The 20,618-nt window shown below is 35.2% G+C and overlaps 1 protein-coding gene across 2 annotated transcripts in view; it reads left to right on the top strand.

Annotated features, from left to right (window-relative positions):
• LOC150088142 (non-selective voltage-gated ion channel VDAC2-like) overlaps positions 1 to 19,566 on the top strand; it is a 140,869-nt gene extending 121,303 nt beyond the window's left edge. For both annotated transcript variants that reach the window (XM_090369347.1, XM_090369348.1), the window contains exons 7-9: positions 5,793 to 5,943; positions 9,619 to 9,676; positions 19,222 to 19,566. In XM_090369347.1, the coding sequence (XP_090225473.1) occupies positions 5,793 to 5,943; positions 9,619 to 9,676; positions 19,222 to 19,313 (301 nt within the window). In that variant the 3' untranslated portion in view covers positions 19,314 to 19,566. The remainder of the gene's footprint in view (positions 1 to 5,792; positions 5,944 to 9,618; positions 9,677 to 19,221) is intronic.
• The last annotated feature ends 1,052 nt before the right edge of the window (positions 19,567 to 20,618 follow it).

Genomic DNA, 20,618 nt, shown 5'->3' with positions numbered 1-20,618 from the left:
TGAAGGTTATGCAGCCAAAATGGAGATTAATCGTCAAAGTTTACACGCCATGATTTTCTATTATATTAATTCAAATCTAACTGTTAAAGTATCCCATGATTAATGCTGCCAAACAGCATTTCCTTTTTATTTTTGAAGGTCTCAATCCTTTATGTAAATGCAGAGGGGAGGGACTTTCTTTCCCAGTTTTGTAAGTTGTATTAATATTTAATTGCAGTTTTAAAGGTAAGTGCTATGTTTAATTTTGTGCGACTTTCGAGCATCGCATGCCTCTGCGAGTGAAAAAAGGTAATTATCTTCTATACGACAAAGGACTAGAACCAAACCTGTTGTAACTGCTGGTACGCCTATATTCAAGGAGGACTGGGGTACTATTTCTTAACCTCTGTTAGCTTCCACCCCCATCTCATTATGTGTGTAACTTGTGTATATATTTGTTCAGTCTCTCATCATTTGGGTTAGCTATTATTCTGCCAGTATGCCCCTAACTTTTGATAAATTAATACTTTTATTACCTAACTTTGGCCTTTTGACAGATCCTAGTCCTATTACTGACAGGTAGCAGTCAGAAACAGTGCTTGCTGATTATTATTTTGATGTATTGAATGATGCTAGCTCTTGATATTGCACTATTCAATGTATCATTATGTGGTAATTAGCTTTAATGATTTTAATAATGCTTGATATTTTATTATTTATTTTTTTCTCCCTTTTCAGTCTTCTCTTTGGTCTATAGATTAGAAAACACATACTTTTTTTTTTATTTTAGTATTAGCTGCTCTGCTTTTCTCTTTTTTTCATCTGTTTTCAGTATTTTGTATTCTCTCATGTCACAGTCTGATGTAATGTTTAATTGTTTATTCAGTGACATTAATCAGTTCTGTTAAGCTTAAATTGCATATTGTCATTCTTCATCTATATGTCTATTGCTCTATTACTTGAACCGTTGGTTCAACATTTGTTTCAGTTATATACATATTTATATCATAATGCATATACAGAATTAATAAGGGAAAAAAAGTTTCATTTCTTTATATTTACCAATATTTTAACCAATGAGAAAGTGAAAACAATTTATTTACTTTTAAAAATAATTTTGCAGTTATAGTTATTCACATTTAACAAAATTTTAAAAAAATAAATAAATAAAAAAAATAAAGAGGTTAACACAATTTAATGAGTCGTTATGCTGTTTGTTTGTCACGAACTAAGAACTTGATGTTTAGTTCCAGCATTTTTCACTTCACTTTCAGGCAATCCAAGGGAAGGAAATGCATGCTTGTCATCTGTGATTATGGGCATGTCTTGAATATAATGTGTAAATGTTGATTCACAGCAATGGGGTTTTTTTTTTATGTTGACACAGTCATGGATATTCAAATGCATTCTTCCAATTTTCAGTGGGGCCCTTACTATCAAATAGGAACTTCAGAATGTTGTCTAATCTTAGAGGGCTTCATGTGCATTTGAGACATCAACCAAAATAAAATGTAGCTGAAAAGCTGACTTCAGTGTAACATCAAGTTTTTCAAATCTTTAAAACTATCATTGGTCTAACTTCATCAGTTGTGGCATCAAGAGCACCTCTATGTTCCATTAATGGCACCTATATGTTTATTTACCATCACTTCAGTGAAGTGATAGTATAAAGAAATCAGTGCTATATGAAACACCAGAGAGTCAGAATCATTTAACTCGGTCATAAGCCTTTATTAATTATTATTAAAATCATATCACAGTTTGAATATGTTTAAGCAAATGTGCTGTTTCCTCACTCCTTCTCTTGATGAACTGAAGAAAAACATTAAGGTGAACATTCATCAATGGTGTTGACACCATTGATGAATGTTCCTCCTAAGAGTTACAAAACTTGTTAAATGAACATATGCATGAGCAAGGTGACTATTTATGGCAGATCATAACACACTAGTTAAATTCTCCATTCACTTTTATTCATTGCATATTAATTAGATAACTGAATATACAAAGGGATACTGAGAGGTTTCAAGTTTTTCCTGCTTTTTTGGTTATAATATATTAAAATTGGAATCTTTCTGTGTAAATGTTCCAAATTACAGAATTCCAAAAAAAATTTAAAAAAATACAATGAACTAAGTAAATAAAATAATAAATAAATTAAAATAAAAAAAATATGTGTACTATTCCCATATGGTAAACTGTCCTTTTAATTTAGCTAGACTTGCTATGTTGGGAGGAAACTTATTCTAGTATTGACAATCAGCTTCCCATAAATGAAATTCATGGGATCCGGTCTTCTGTTATTCCCTGAGATTTGATACTTGTACCCCATGGTTCCTGGTTCACCTATAAGAGAGAGAGAACAGACTGTTCTTGTTAATTTTACTGAACTCCAACAATCAGATCTCCCCTTAGATGTTTAGTTGGCAAACTAAATGAAGTTCACATTCTAAGCAATTCTTCATCCAATTTGGTCACTCTATGAACCCTCCCCAGAAGGTTTGGGGGGGCACCGTTTCTAGACTGAATATAATATTATAAATGAAGTCTAACCATCATCTAGTATTAGAGAGATAATGACATCCTTTTCTACTAGCAGAGGTTCTAATAATCATGGTCCGGACTTAATGTGCTTTCCTAGGTTTGAATTTAGCTGCCTTCCTACGGTTCCTGCTCTACTTACTCTGTTGTTTATTTCTGTGTTTAATCTTTTGATCTTCTGCATAAAATTACTAACATATTAGCCTAAATTACTAACATATCTTAATTTTTCTGGTCTCCTAACTTTCATAACTAACTGCCTGTTTACACTGCAAAAAAATTTTCATGGCCAAATTATTAGTTGATTGGTAATTAATTGGTAACAAGATTATTTACTTTACACCTCTCTTAATTACAAAAAAAGAAAAAAAAAACATGTAGTTAATTCTTGAAATAAAAATCAAATGTGCCTGAAATGTAATGCACTGCATACATTGAAATGACTTCTTGCTTTAAATATTGGCAATCTTCCTTTTGCCATCCTCTCTCTGCGTGTCTATATCATCTTAAGTGTTCTTCACTTAAATTTGATTCAATATTCAAATTATTTTATTCATTACCTGAACATCCCAAGATTTTTTTTTATTTTTTTTTATTTCTTCATTTGTAATATTTTTGCTAGTTCTGTTTATTTTTCTTAAACTGTACTTTCTTAAACTACTAATTTGTGATCTAGCTTCTTATTTCTTCTCCAGTTCTCAGCTCTACTGGTTGAAATAGGACTGCATGTGTCATGTTATAAGCAGCCAATTTTTCTTTTGGATAATTTCACTTCCTGCCCTATGCATTCTGTTTAGTTCTGTGTTTAATCTTCTGTCTTCATTAAAACTGATCTGCATAAAATTAATGACATGTTAGTCTCCAATCTGAATTTTCCTAGTCTCTCCCAACTTTCATAATTTTTGATTTTATATGACTAATTTTCATGCCAATCTACCAAAAAAAATCATGCAGAAGTGTAAGAAACATTAAAAGAACATTGCCCTTATTAGATGTGAATATTGGTGTACTCATTTCAGAAGGGGAGAATTTTGAAGTTACAGACTATGAAAGGCAGAGAAGATCCACTTCCATTGGAAGTTTGGAAAACTTCAGCAGCATACATGAAATAAACATTTTGATAACTGAATTGGATAATTAAATTGTCAAAACGTAAAGATGAAAATAGTTTTTATATGCTAAACATTTCATATGTGTGTGTTTTCATTATTTTTTATTAATAATTCAGACACAAGAAAACTTCCTCCAAAAATGGGACCCCAGTGTGTGAATATTGAAGAAGCATTCCCAGAATGATGCTTCCAAAGCCATTCTGTCTAATTTTGTAAGAGATGCAGTAAAATTCTTCAATCAAATCGAAACTATGGGTTACATGCTTTTTTTTTTTTTTTTAACTTATATGTTATGCAATAACTTATTTTGTGTTACCATCAGAATAGAGTACAGGTAGTTCTTGACTTTATGAGTTAATTCATTCCTAGCGCGCGCTCGTAAAGTGGGGATTTATTTCCCATAGACTGTTAAAAAATAGGGGTTACATTATCAACAATGAAATTAGTTAGCTAATTAGTTTGTTTAAACAATGATTGATTTATCGAAAGAAATGAAAACGTAGCCTGTAAAATCAAGCAAACTTTAATAGAGAAATTATTTACAACTTACAAATATTAAAGAACGTATATTCTTCATCATCATTGACTAAATGCACACTCGTTGATCACTCATTGGCTTGCCACTCGGTTTGTTGCACAAGGAGTTGTCTTCAGAAATGTTTCAAAATGCGTTTGCTTCCAAGATAATCTTATCTTTTCTTTATAAATTTCAATAGCATGCATAAGCATTTTTCAACGGAATGCACAAATTGCAAATAACACGATTCATGTGGAGTAACAAGTTTATGAAGCTTAAAAAAAAAAAAAGAACGAAGAGAAGATTCTGAAAATTTATTTATTTTTTATACGATTGAAGATTTCAGTAAAGGGAGAAACACGTTTTACCATTATAACGTAAAAAACCACAGAATTCTAGCTATCAGTATTTTCACAAATGCAAGAGGATCGAGTTTACTACCTGTTTATAATTGATTGTGCTAATAGAAAAACCCAATAAACCAGAAAGTGCAAATTGTTTTATGGTCATGACCTCCAGAAATGTTTTAAAAAAATATCAGTCATTTAAAATTGATTCTTATAACGGAATATAGGATAATGATGAAAGTGTAGTGCATTTTAATGATTTGAATTGATAACTAATACAACTTACAAACCACGCTCATGACCTTTTATATGGCCTTAAGGTCAGCTTGTGACCTTAACTGACATTTTAGAGAGATAAATAGCTTAGTTATACAGCAAATTTCAACTTCCAAGATCTTACTATGATTTTTAGCATTTCTCACCAACCATTTGAAGTAAAAACAAAAACCAAAATCTTAAAAAGCTTTATATTTAAATTTACAGTAGATCAAACAAAATAAATATGATTATACAAATAAAATGTTACTGATAATAAAATACTGAATTAAGATAGAATAAAATAAATGTAGTTTACAGTGAATGTACAAATAAAATGATAATAAAATACTGAATTAAAATGCGATAAAATGTACCAGATTAAAAGCGCTAAAATAACTGAAGCTTTCAAAGGCTTCTGCCTTCTTCCTCAACAGTGCACTTCTATTCTGCTGTGCCTCATTAAATACCAGCAGGCTCACGGTGCATCTCACGCATCTCACGTAAACGTGTACTGTTCCCGTACATGTTGGAACCAGAAGCGGCTCGGGAGCATTCCAGGCGAAAACGTTCATCCCCTCCAAGGATTACAGCCTCAAAGAGGGGATGAATGAGTTTACCCCTGTCTCTATTTCTATTATTCCCAATAGAACTAATTCATAGGCTCTCGAGCCACTTGCGGTCCCAAAATCTATGCGCCCGATCAGTGATAACTGCTTCGTCCGGGGAGATATGATCTTAAATCCAAGATCTTAAATGAATTACCAAAAAACAATGTATTATTGGGTTCACATTACGATATTTTAACGATACGATAGTATCTCTGGAACTGATTAATATCATAAAGCAGGGTACACTGTATTGTATATCTACACACCTGGTTTGGAATGCAGTATTTATGAATGTTTAACATAAATTTTTCGCAATTAATGTTCATATTTTCAATTTTGTTGATACGTGGGGAAAAAAACTCGTAAAGTGAGAACTGCCTGTACTTGAAATTTACTCGAAAGGTTCTAAATTGTTGTTTATTTTTAATAGGAATGATGGTCAAGAATTTGGAGGCTCTGTTTACCAAAAAGTAAATGATAAATTAGAAACTGGTGTTCAGTTAGCATGGACAGCAGGCAGTAATGTTACTCGATTTGGTTTAGGTTGCATTTATAAATTAGATGGAGACACATCAGTCAGGGTAAGTTTTAGTATTTTGTCAATTAAATATAACATATTTGAATCTATTTTAGATTCAACGAAAAGTAATTTTTACTTTTCGTAATTGTGCGGCTGAAATTTTAGAAATCATTGATCAAAGCACATAAAAAGCAGGTTGATCATAGTTTGTTGTTGGTTAGCAAGTTAAGGCAGAATATGAAGAGTCTTTGACTATGAATGCAAAAAAAAAAAATAGTAGCAAACACTTTTTTGTTTATGTTAACACAATAAAGAAAGGGTTAAACTACATTGGTTCACTAGATATGAGCAGCATAACCATTGATGGTCCTGTTCAGGTTGCTGACAAATTGTATAAAATTTACCACCATCATTCATGCATGAATTTTTAGTGTTGAGGATACAAGAGGTATACCTAATTTTAAATGGAAACTAAATGATTTTGTTATAACTGGGAAGAAAATGGAAGAAACATTATTAAAGCTAAAAGTGAATAAGATACCTCAAGCTAATGGAATCTGCCCAGTTATATTTAGAGAAGTAGAAAAATAGGTAACCTTTAGTCATTATTATGAGACTTTATGGTTAGGGACGGTTCCTACAGAATGGATATGTGTAAATGTCTGAACTATTCATGAAGGAGAAATCAGAGGGTAGAGTGAGTAAATGAACTCCACTTAGCATTACGAACAAGTAAAGTGGAAGAATTTAGAGCTCGTCAAAATGAAAAATTTTGAAAATCTCTAAATTGCAAAATTTTTGAAAAATTTTCCATTTTTTACCTAATTAACATACTTAATTGTGTTTGGTAAATAGTTTTTTAATAGTTTTTTTTATTAAAAATAGTTTTAGTTTTAAATAGTTTTTTAATAAAAAAAACTATTTAAACATACACATTCATTAGTGTATGTTTAAATTTAGCTAAGAATTTAATAAGTTACAACTTATTTATTGAGTATTAGTTATTGGTGATTTTGGTGTGAATATTGTATCTCCTAATTAATAACATTTAGTGTAATGCATCTTATTAACAATTGTAATGTTTTAATTGTAACAAATAAGTAGCTTGAAGATTCTGATCTCGTGGGTTGGTAGATTTTTGTGATCTTAGCGAAGGAATTAGAAAAGCTGTAGTGTTGTTTAGAAACATAATAGCTTAGCATGTAATACATAACAAAATCTGCAAATAACATGTTATATTCTTAGTTTGTGCAGTAATTTTAATTTTTAATTAAATTTATACAAGAATTATGCCTCAAACAAGACCAGCAAAGCAAAAACCTCAAGGTTGCAGGAATGCTTTAGTTTTGGAGAGAACTGTCAATAGAAGTTCACTCGTGCTGTTTGTTATGGCTAAGGAGGATTTTTTTGTGTACTTTTGTTGTAGAGAGTGTGAGGATCTTAAGTACTAAGTCAGCATTCTGATGGGCTTAAGGAATAGGTTGGATGCCCTTGATGAAATTAAAAAGTGACTCGCTTCAAGCACACAGCCACCTAACACAACTCTGGAGACTACAGTTAGGCAATACAAGGCACAATGAGATCCTCTATGGCAGAGTGTGCTGGTCCTACAAGTGATAGCTGTTGTTAGTGAAGCAATTGTCAGAGAAATGGGAAATATGCCTTGTAAAAGGATAGGTGAATTAGATTAAGGCATGTCTGCCAGGGTCAAAATTTAATGACTTTGTACAGCGGCTGTCATATTTTAAGTGCACAGAAGGTGATATTGTTGTAAATGTTGGTACTAGTGATATTAGGAGTAGGAGATCAGAGAATTCACACTCAACAAGTACAGGATAGTGATGATAAAAAGGCACAAGCTAGGATCGAAATGCAAAGTGGCTGCAATTCATCCAAGACATGACAGGATGGCATACATGATGAGATCCATATCAGCCAATTTGGCTGTGCAAGGATCAGGTTGAATTTTTCTGTATTTGTTAATAGGAGAGACTATTTTTACAGGAATGGGATGTGCTTAAATAGATTATAATACAAAGGGTGGTGTTGAGGATTTAAAAGCCTGCTGGGGGTACTCATAGAACAAGAAAATACATGGACTGTGGTACTCAGAGCAAAAAGAGTTGTGTGTATTGTTGTATGTTTATTAATGCTAGGAGACTACTAAATAAATTTGATGAATTTAAAGTACTGGTTAAGTCATAAAATGCAGACGTTGTAGGGATGTTGGCAACATGGACTCTAATATCCCTACAATGTCACTTGAACATAAAGGGTGCAGAATTTGAAAATGGTGATTACAGAAACAACAGACAGGACAGTAGTTGGGATAGGAGTTGTGCTCTTAGTTAAGAAGCACATAAAATCCTGGGCAATGCATCCAGTTGACATGGGTGACTAATGCAATGTTGATTCAGTTTCATCTGACCTAAGCACTGGAAAAACAAAAATAAGTGTAGGAGTGTATTATAGGCCTAGTTACTGTGATGAATGTTAACAAATGTGCAGATAGATAGAATGGGCCAATAAATCAGATTGTCTTATAATGGGAGATTTTTAACTTTCCATATATTGACTGGAACTTCTGGGTTGGTCACTCACACACTAGTAAGATTTTGTGGATTTTCTTTTCTACAACAGCATGTTAGAGAGACAACAAGAGAAAGCAATACTCTTGATCTTATTATCAGCAGCGATTCTTCATGTATTAGAATCTGCAGATAAAAGATGCACTAGATGGTGGTGATCACAGTGTACTGATGTGGGATTTACACGAAGTTGTAAATACTGTCAAGGGTAAAATGAGGGATTTTCTTTGGTAAAGTTCTGACAGTTTTTAAATTCTGTGCAGTGGGACCAACTAACGATGTTACTATCAGCAAATCCTAAATGGGAAGCATTCAGGGAAGTAATCATAGAAACTATTCGATTTTTCATATGAACTAAGATGGCATTCAAGGCTTTGACCTAAATGGATTTGAGAAGAGCTGATGAGCACTTTTCAGACAAGAAAAGTGCATGGGATGCATATAAATTATCAGGCGATACAGAAACCTGCAGTAGATATAGAACAAAGGAGGTAAGGCATGCCAAGAATTGCTTTAAATGGATTGAGTAAACTAAATGCTGATGGCATCCTTACTCTTTCTCCAATGGCATGTAAGGTGCTATAGATTTTGAAAAAAGATTGCAAGATAGATGTGTGGAAATATGCTTTTGGCTTAAAGAATAATTCATTGTTTGAAAAAATTTAATCTTGTGTTGTTTGAATAAATTCTAAGTGAAATTGGACAAATTATTAAATGGGAAAATGAAGTGAGTTACAGTATTTTATTTTTATTTATGGCTGATGCTGTATAAGCTTTTTTTTTTTTCTATTTTTTTTTTTTTCTATTTTTTTTGCATCATTTACCACTACTAACAATATAACGTATGATATAACTTTATTGGATGATATTTTCAAGTGATAATGATATTACCTGATTTAGATATACTGTCCAGATTTTCTGCTCTAAAGGATCACACAGCCATATTCTTTTGATTATGTATGTGTCGGTTTTGTGCATTGGATGAAAATGTGTCATCTTTTAATAGTAAATTGTTAAAGGCAAATGTAAGATAGTTTTTTAGCATGAAATTCACATAATGAAATTAAAAATAATCTATTCATGTTTTTACTGCTGATATTTATTTGTTTATTTTATGATTATTTATTTTTATTTTATTTTTTACTAAGGCAAAAGTCAACAACTCAAGTCAAATTGGCCTTGGTCTTACTCATAGACTACGAGATGGTAAGTATGTTTTTCACTATTTTGTGATGTTTGTTATTTGGTTTTTAGGAGCATTAGCAATTAAGGCCATATTGCTCCGGCGATATGCGGTGGTCACGGCCTCGAACCCCGGTCTAATCAAAAAACGTGTGCTACGCACTGCTGCACCTGAATACGGAGGCGCCTCTATTTTGTGAAACTGTTATTATTATTTTAATCATGTGTTACTCCTGTACCAATGTTTAACATCTTAAGAAAATTAGAAAGAAAAATCATTTTCATAAACTTTCATTTACGTTCACTTTTCATAATTTTCATCCAAATTATGAAAGAACTTAAGGGAAAAAAGTATCAGACTTTGTTGTGTGCTGGTAGGTAATAAAAATTTTTTTTTTTTTTTTTTTTGTGATTGTTTGTTTATTTCGGAATAAATGCAATGGAACTGATATCAGCATCTGCAAACATATTTCTCTGAATTTTTAATTTTTGTAATCCCTTTCCTATGAAAGTTCAAGATCTTGGGCAGTCCCTACCCACTCCCCTATTGCTTTGAAAACCATTTTTTTACATAGGCTAAATTGGTCATAATTAATATTGCACGATTCGTTTACTTTCCTTTTCCACAGTAATGGACAGGAACCTTAAAGACATAAAGTGTGCCCAAAGTCATGTATATTAAGACTAATAATTTATGACTGAATTATTAGTCTTAATATAAATGATTTGGGGAATTATAACATTATATACACCATATACCCCTTCCAACTCTCTCTCTCTCTCTCTCTCTCTCTCTCTCTCTCTCTCTCTCTCTCTCTCTCGTTTGTAGCCCTGAGTTTTAAAACAAATCTTAAAAGATTCTGAACACTTGTCATGGCAATACGAATGATGATACAGACATCTGCAGTTATTAGCATTAGTTCAGGCATATGATGCAAGAAAGCAAGCTTATACAGAATCAGCCAAAAAAAAAAACCCTTCCCATTTCACCCATCCGGTCACTCTAAATGTTTGTCTAGTTCAACCTTAAATTTATTTAAGCAATCAGTTTCCACGACAACAGATGGAAGTCAGTTCCAGCAATCAACTACCCTCTGGCTAAAGGCAAACTTATGCACATCTATTCTACAACTGTCTTTCCTCAATTTGAATCTATTACCCCTCAGGTTCTTAGTCTGAGCAAGCGGAAGTATCCCGTCAGCATTGAGCCTGCTCAAACCATTCAAGGCCTTATACACCTCGATCAGATCACCTTGCAGGTGCTTATTCTCCGGATGCTGCAACTTGCAGAAATTAAGCCTTTCTTCATAAGCACACCCCTTTGTTCCTCTCACCAACCTTGTTGCCCTTATCTGTACTCATTCTACATCAACTCTACATCCTTCCTAAAAGGAGGCATCCAGACCTGTATACAGTACTCAAGGTGTGGCCTGACCATTGCCTTATACAAAGGGATAATCGTCTCCTTGTCTCTGCTAGCAAAATTACTATGTATCATTGACAAAACTCCATGACCTGCTCTGGCAGCCCATCTGCACTGCTCTGAGAACTTCATATCTGACTGCACAATTACCCCCAGGTCTTTTTCATTCTCCACTTCCCTGAGTGTAGTACCACAGAGTTGGTACATTTCTCTTGGGTTACTGCTACCCATGTGCAGTACTTTGCATTTGTCAATGTTAAGCTTCAGTTGCCACTTCTCAGCCCATACGCCTAACTTTTCTAGATCCTGTTGCAGTAGCATAATGTCTTTAGTGTCATTAACAACCTTGCCAAACTTTGTATCATCTGCAAACTTGGACATTAAACCTGATATACCTTCATTGATAAATACACAAAACAACAATGGGCCCAGCACCAAACCCTGGGGAACACCACTAATAACATTAGTCCATGTAGAGCAGTGTCCATTTATTGCCACTCTGCAGTCTCCCACTGAACCATGCCTTTATCCATTCCAGTAACTTGCCCTTAATGCCATACTGCTCCAACTTGTACAGCAGTCTTCCATGTGCAACAGTATCAAAAGCTTTCCTGAAATCCAAGTATATGATATCAAAATTATTTTTTGCATCCAGTTCCTTTGTGACCACATTGTAGTATCCAATAAAATTGGTCAGAGAAGACTTCCCCTTAACAAACCCATGCTATGTCTGAACTTGCTGCTGTCTTTTCTAGGTGATCCTGTATCACCTCTTTAACCAGTGACTCCATTACTTTCTCTGGAACAGAAGTTAAACTAACAGGTCTATAATTATTTGTCACCCTTTGAACCCCCTTTGTGAATTGGGGATTCATTTACACTTCCCAGCCCGTGAGGACCTCCCCTGACTCTAAGAATGCTCTCATAATTATGACTACGGGTTTGCTTGCTTCCCTTGCTGCCTCCTTCGTTATGACTGGATAGATTCCATCTGCCCCAGGTGCCTTTTTTGTGTTTAACTTCAATTTCTCCTCCACTTTGCTCTCAGTTATCACAAAATCACTTAGCTCCCTGTTAGAGTTTGATAAACTTATGGCATTCCCCTCCTTGAATAATTCATGTGTGAATGTAGATGCAAAATACTGATTCGGTTTATCAGCTACTTGAGCAGGATCATCAATAATCGAACCATCTATGTTAAGTGGACCTATCCGATTCATCCCCTTTCTTCTAGAGTTTACGTAAGTAAAGAACTATTTGCTGTTTTTCTTTGCATCCTTTTGCCAAAGATTTCTCATAATCTGCCTTCACCTGCCTAACCTCCTTTGTGACTTGATTACAGGCTAGCTTATATCTGTCATGAGCTTCTGTGTCGCCTGATAATTTATATGCATCCCATCCTTTTTTCTTCTCTGTCACGAGCCTCACTAATTCATCTTACATCCATTTAGGCCTGAACCTTGAACAGTATTTCTTATGTTATGAAAAATTTAATAGCCTTCAAGATTAAGTCACTGAAGGCTTTCCATTTAGAATTCATCAGTTGATCCCACTCTATTGAATTTAAAAACTGTCTGAGACCTCTGTAGTCACCTTTCAGGAGGTAATTAGAAGGAGTAATACTCTTCATCTGATTATCAGTAGTGATTCTTCATGGATTAAGAATCTGCAGATAAAGGAACCACTAAGTGGCAGTGATCACAGTGTGCTGAAGTGGGATTTACTCAACGAGATAACTACCATCAGGGGTAAAGGGAAGGGTTTTTGCTTTCGTAGAGGCGACTACGGTGGTCTGAAACAATATATAAATTCTGTATGGTGGGACCAACTGTTACCAACAGCAAATTCAAAATGAGAAGCATTCAAAGAATTTATCTTCGAAGCTACTAGGCTTTACATACAAACTAAGAAATATTGTTCAAGGTTTAGGCCTAAATGGATGTCAGATGAACTAATGAGACATATGGCAGAGAAGATAAATGCATGGGATACATATAAATTAATGGTGACATGGAAGCCGATGATAGCTTATATCTATCAGACAGATGTAACCAAGTCACAAAGGAGATTAGGCAGGCAAAGGCAGATTATGAGAAATCCTTGGCAAAGGATGCAAAAAAAAAAAAAAACAGTTCTTTACCTATGTAAACTCTAGAAAGAAAGGGATGAATCAGTTTGCTCCTCTGGATATTGATGGTTCAACTGTTGATCCTGCTCAGGTGGCTAACAGACAATGAGTATTTTGCATCTACATTCACCCATAAGGAGTTATTCAGGGAGGGGAATGCTAGAGGTGAGTTAAACTCTGGCAGTGACCTAGACGATTTTGTAATAATTGAGAGGAAAGTGGAGGAGAAATTGAGGATAAACATTAAAAAGGCACCCGGGTGGATGGTATCTATCCAGTTATATTAAAGGAAGTAATAATAAATAAATAAATTTTCTGTTTATACTCCGGGACGACCAAACGGTCAGAGGAGTTAACAAGATAGACTGAATACAAGAAACAGCACCGTATTCAGTAGTCACGGGCTTGAACCCCGGTTCACTCAAGGCACGTGTACTTATGCACCCGCGCGCCTGACCACTAGGCTAAGGCGGCCTTTTAAGTAAGCAAACCCTTAGCCATAATTATGAGAGGTTTAGACTCAGGGAAGGTAATCATGGACTGGAGATGTGCAAATGTGACCCCAATTCACAAAGGAGGATCAAAGTGTGACACGAGTAATTATAGACCTGTTACTTTAACTTCTGTTCCAGGGAAATTAATGGAGGCACTGGTTAAAGAAGCACTTCAGGATAATCTAGAGAAGACTTCAGTTATAGCTCAGACACAGCATGGTTTTTTTAAGGGAAAGCCTTGCCTGACCAATTTGATTGGATACTGTGATGTGGTCACAAAGGAACTGGATGCAGGGAATAACTTTGATATATATTTGGATCTTAGAAAGGCTTTTGATACTGTTGCACATGGAAGATTGCTGAACAAATTGGAGCAGTGTGGCATTGGAGGCTAATTGCTGCTATGGATAAAGGGATGGTTGAGTGGCAGAAGAGAGAGTGGTAATCAGTGGACACTGCTCAACGAGGACTAATGTTATTAGTGGAGTCCCTCAGGGTTCAGTGTTGGGTCCATTGTTGTTTTCTGTATTTATAAATGATATTGATGATGGTATATTAAGCTTAATATCAAAGTTGGCAGGGTTGTTAAGGACACTAGTGACAATACACTGCTGCAACAGTATCTAGAAAAGTTTAGCAGATGGGCTGAGAGGTGGCAAATGAAGTTTAACATTGACAAATGTAAAGTACTACATGTTTGAAGCAGTAACCCCAGAGTGACATATCAATTCTGTGGTACTACACTGACAGTGGTAGAGAACGAAAAGGACCTGGGGGTAATTGTGCAGGCAGATATGCAGTTTTCTGAGCAGTGCAGATGGTCTGCAAGAGTAGCTCATACTGTCTTGTCAATGATATACAGGAATTTTTCTAACAGGGATGAGGTGATTATCCCCTTGTATAAGGCAATGGTCAGGCTATGCCTTGAGTACTGTATACAGGTCTTGGAGGCCTCATTTTAAGAAGGATGTAGAGCTGTTGGAACGAGTACAGAGAAGGGCAACAAGTTTAGTGAATGAAACAAAAGGTTGCTCTTACGAATTCCAGTGTCTGGAGACTAGGCACCTGCGAGGTTATCTGATTGAGGTGTATAAAGCCTTGAATGGATTGAGCATGCTCAATGCTGATGGGATTCTTTCTCTTGCTCAGAATAATCACCTGAGAGGGCATAAATTCAAATTGAGGAAAGACAGATATAGGATAGATGTGTGGAAGTTTGCCTTTAGCCAGTGGGTAGTTGATTGGTGGAACAGACTTCCATCCTTTGTTGGGGAAGTTGATAGCCTAAATAAATTTAAGGCTGAGCTGGACAGCTATTTGGAACGAATGGAGGGGTGAAATGGGAGTGGGTTTTTTTTTTTTTTTTTCTCGTTGATGCTGCATAAGTTCTTTCTTGCATCATATGCCTCTGCTAATGCTTCCTCTGTAATTTGAATTTATGACCCTAATTCTGGAATTCTTTATAACAATAAAAATTCCATCTCCATTCATTTTACTACTTCCTCGCAGAGCCTTATAAACTTCAATCATGTCACCTCTAATAGTGCCCAGTTGCCAAGCTGTGTAGCCCACATAATCGGAGTCTTTCCTCATACGGTTGCCCTTTTGCAAATCTGACCATGTGAGTTGCCTCTCTTTGAATCCTTTCAAGAAGCTCAAACTTATTTCGTATGAGTTATCCATACACAGTATTCCAAATGTGGTCTTACAATTGCTTTATATGGTGGGATTATGACCTCTATCTCTACAGGAGAATGTTCAATAAATAATCAAGAGAACACTATTGTCTTTAGGGCTGCCTGTTTACACTGTTCAGAATCTACCATTATTGCAACTCTCAGATCCCAGTGTTCCTCTACTGTTTTTAATTCAATCCCACTAAGTGTATAATTTATTTTGGGTTGCTATTTACCAAGTGTAGGATCCTGCATTTTGCCACATTAGACCATAGCTGCCACTTTTCTGACAATTTTTGAAGTATGTTCAAGTCATCCTGAAGGAGCACTGCTTGGCACTAATCGTTAATGACCAATCTTTATGCTGTCTGCAAATTTTGACATCATGCCTTTGCTGATATAGTTTATGAAAATCGGAAACAAGGGTGGTCCAAGAACCAATCCTTGAGGGATCCCACTTCTAATGTTTGGAAACTGATTTTTACAATCTGAGGAGTATCCATTAATTACAACCTTTTGCTCTGCAGCTATCCAGTATGTTCCAGCTTATACGTAACCTCACGTGGGACCAAGTCAAATGCTTTGCTGAAATCCAAATAAAGTTTAAAATGTTTCTTGCATCCAGTGAATGAGTAACTCTGTTTAATTAGCCTATTAAGTTAGTTAAACATGATTTTCCCTTAACAAAGCCACGTTGTGTGTTATTCGGAATGCCATATCTATCCAATGTTGCCAGAATGCACTCTTAATCATTGCCTCTAAGATTTTCCTTACCACTGAAGTCAGATTAACCAGTGTGTAGTTACTGACTTCACTGTTAGTATTGGTGTATTAGTCTTTATGTATTGGTGATGCATTGGCAACTTCTCCAATTCAAAGGAATCTCTCCCAAGTCCAAAGATGCCCTCATAATTAACTTCAGTGGTTCAATGCGCACTCCCTGGTGTCCTCCCTCAAAATTACTGCATATATGCCATCGACTCCAGGAGCCTTACTTTCCTTTATGCTTGAAACTTTTTATAATAATAAATAATCATCTATAATTTCAAAATCACTAATTTCATATCCATTCTCAATCACAGCCTCATTCTCAGAATGAAGGGTCTTTCTTCAGTAAAGACAAATGCAAAATACATATTCATTCCATCTACAACATCAGCTGAGTTGTCTAAGACTTTCCCATACCCCAGTACAAAAAGGGTCTGATCTGATTCATTTTCTTGTTTGCATACATGAAAAATTCCTTGTCCCCATTCTTTGCTTTCTTAGCTAGTTCTTTCTCATACACAGCCTTGGCCTCTCTAACCTTATCTGTGGTACTATTGCAAATTGCCATGTAACTGTTGTAGGCTTCGGTACTTTTCATCACTCTGTAACTATCCCATGCTGTCTTTTGTTGCTCTATTTGACTGACCAGCTCCACACTCATCCATTTCCGTATTCTCCTGCAATATTTTCTTAATGCTGTGTATTCATTCATTTCTTCTGGGATTTTTGCTTTAAAGGTATTCCATAATTCAAACATATTTACCCTCACTTTGCAATCTGCCCACATAATAGGTGCCACATAGCACTTTAAACTATCAATGTCCCCTCTTCCAAAATTAAAACCTATGCATTACCTTTACTGTAACATTTTTCTTCATCTTCCAACTGAAGATTCATGATCACATTACTTCCTGACAGTGGTTCCTGTACTTTAAATCCAGTGATGTCATCTGATTTGTGAGTAATGGCAAGGTCAAGAATATTCTCATTCCTAGTATTTTCTCTAACTTGTTGATACAAATAATCATCTAGTTTATTTTAAGAATTTTTTTCTTATGGAGTTTCCCCCACACTTATTTCAATAAATCTGAGGCAGATTGAAGTCACCCATAATAAGATATTCTCATTTGCCTGCCATTCCATCTACATGTAGAGACTCCCACCGTACCCTTGACAATATTCTGGTCTGTAGATTACTTCTACTCTTGTTACACCGTTGCTTTCAGCTAACTCATACCACACAGATACTATGCTGGCAGACCTAACTTCACACCCAGCAAAATCTTTTTGTGCTCATGCTGCTTTTGATAAGAAGCCTGACCAACTGCCCCCTTTCCATCTTTTCTGAGTACATTATACATTCCATAGTGGAACTTGTCATCCTCAATTTCCAGATGTCATCCTCAATTTCCATTTGTCCTATTATATCAGTATTAGATGCCTTAACCAGGAATTCAAATTCAGTCATTTTATTGACATCACGCCGCCTCCGTAGCCAGGTGGGAAGGAGCAGCAGTGCATAGCATACGCTTCTTGATCAGACCGGGGTTCGAGCCCGTCACCACCAAATACGGAGGATGCGGAAAGGTCAGGGAATGACTACCGCATATTCACGGAGCAATATGGCCTTAGTTGCTAATGCTCCTTAAAACCAAAACAACAACAACATATTGACATCACACTTGAAATTACTGTAGACACAGGTGAGACTAAGTATTCTAATTTAGTATAGCTAGCTTGTTTCCCTTGCTTTATCTTCTTGCTCATTTAAAAAAAAGAATAAGAAAAGGTCCTAGAGAAATTAGGCACTTGAGCTGAGAAGTGGCAGTTGAGGTTTAATATTAATAGTTGAAGGTACTGCTCTTCAGTAACATTAATACCAAAATAATATACCAGTTGGATGGTACTACATTCAAGGTGGTGGAGTACAAAAGAGACCTGGGGTAATTGTACAGACTGACATAAAATTATCTGAGCAATGCAGGCAGGCTGCTAGAACAGCTTATGAGTTCTGTCAATTATGTACATGTGTTTTGCCAGCATGGATAAGGACAATTATCCCACTTTATAAATCGGTGGTTGGCCACATCTCGATTACCATACAGGACTGTATGCCTTATTTTAAAAGGGCTAATTATCTGTTGTTAACAGGTGCAGAGAAGTATTTACAGAAGGGCACACCAAAAATTTAGATTTTTTTCTAAAATACTTAAAAGTATTTATAGCTAAACATCCAGTAATCTGCAATGTATGAAAATCTGGTGCACACAAACTGCCCCAGTGATATCAGTTTATCAGTTGTCTTTCTGTTGTGTTTAAGTATTGCTATGCCAGCCGGGTGGGTAAAGTGCTTTTTTTTTTTTTTTTTTTATTATGAAACCCCAAACACGAAAGGTATCAAAACCTATAGTACTTAGTACCGTGCATGGGTTGAAGGAGAAGTATGGGGGTGGGGGGGATGCCGAAAACTTTGCTCTAGAGACTAAACATGGGTTTCACAACTTCAAGCCTCCAATAAGCAAAGTGGTGGTATTTCACCAGTTGATGAAAGTCATCTACCGCCTGCCTGGCAACCCAAAGGTCGCGGGTTCGAATCCCGCCTCGGGCTTGGATCAAAGTACTGCAAAAACCTTGGGAGGTATATTATATGGCCACAGAAGCCGATGCACCAACAACTACCAAAAAAAAAATAAAGTATTGCTATAACTTGTTGCTCATTCTCTTCCTCCAGATATAATGCTCCTTGGAATTAGTTGTGGAAAATGTACATACCCTATTTGTTATGCAGTACATTTTAAGCTAAGCACTTGGAAATGCTAATAATTTGAAATATAATGTTAAAGGGGTCCCGTCTGATAAATTCTGCCCTGAGTCTGTCTAATGTTTAAGTCCGTGTGAAAATTGGTGTCCCTTCTAAAGTTTTTGAAATACACAGTATGTTTATACTGCCAAGGATAAGATGAAAGCAGTTAACATGTGTTATAGTTTGATTAGAATATATGAAGTAACCAAAATAACATATATAAAAGATTTATACTTATCATACCATAAGAATTAATATTACTATTTTTGATTTTCAGGACTCCAGCTGACATTGTCTGCCATGTTAGATGGAAAGAATTTCAATCAGGGTGGACACAAACTTGGACTGGGATTAGATCTTGAAGCATAAAACATTTTCTTTTAATGTGTAGCAAGTGATCTGAAATAAATAAAAAAAAAATTGGACTTTCAACTTTATCATAAGGGGGTGAAAGCAGCTATTCATGCAGTGTTTTTAGTTTGTTTTATTTCTGTCTTGAAATTTGCTTAGCATCTAGTTGAGGGTATTTGATCCAACAGTACCAGATGTAGATGACAGAAAAATTGGGTCTGTAATAATGTAATTCTCCAGAATAAAGTGATACAGCCTGGAAAGCGTTTAATCTAGAGCAATAAGTGTTTTCATCAGACTGTCAATACAATGGCTTGATTCAAACTAAACATTTATTGCATATCATTGGTATGCATCGTGACTTGTGATTTTCCAGTTTTTGATTAATTGAGAGCATGCATACATCTAAACACACTCACACTCTGCCATCTATTTGTGTGATACATAAACTTGCAATCCATTATTTAAGATTAGTTGAAAATAAAATACTGTTAAATCTGTTGTAAGGTATGCTGAATGAATTGTTATATACTACCCAAATTTTCACACCTTCAAAGTTAGTAAAATATACTTTGCACATAAGTCTTAGTGTGGTGATCATAAACATACAGTTAACAACTGATTACCAAAACTGTTCCTTTGCTATCATGCCATTGATCACTGTGTAAATTTATTCTGTGAAAAGTGATATATTTGTATATTACAGAAGCAATAGTATGTTATGATTCCCCCATCCTGATTACCAAAATGCAGTAGGGAAATTGGTTATATTCTCTGTTAAATAGATGTTTCCAGTAGCATGATTTTATTTTTAGTAAATGGTCAGTTATTACACCATAATTTTCTTATTTGCAGATTAAATTGACTCCTAATTACCTTGAGGAATTTGTATATTTTTAATAATTGCTGATGATTTTGTAAACAGATCCTCCCATATAAATGGAATCCTCCACTTTTGCTATTTATATCTCAGGCACAGCACATGATGAGACTAGGATCCCATCTGTCTTTTTTATCCTGGCAGTGTGGCTAGCCAAATTTTCTTGCTTTCATGAATAGAATGGATAAAAACTTGGATTTTGCATGTTTTCCAGATCATTAGTAGTGGTAGATGCAAGAGAGCAAAACTTCCAGTTTCACTTATCTATTTGCTACAGTAGGTTGTCCAGTTCTTTCTTGAATTTGTGTAAGCTGTCAACTTCCACAAGGACAGATGGAAGTTTGTTCTAACAATTAACCACTTGCTAGCTAAAGGAAAATTTCTGCACTTCTATTCTGCAACTGTCTTTCCTCAATTTGAATTTATGCTTAAGAGAGAAATCT

Source organism: Mastigoproctus giganteus, chromosome 3 (assembly GCF_048544385.1).
Source record: "Mastigoproctus giganteus isolate SK-2022 chromosome 3, ASM4854438v1, whole genome shotgun sequence".
Classification (NCBI taxonomy): domain Eukaryota; kingdom Metazoa; phylum Arthropoda; class Arachnida; order Uropygi; family Thelyphonidae; genus Mastigoproctus; species Mastigoproctus giganteus.
Note: the sequence above shows the minus strand (reverse complement) of the source record. Positions and strands in the feature narration are given on the sequence as shown.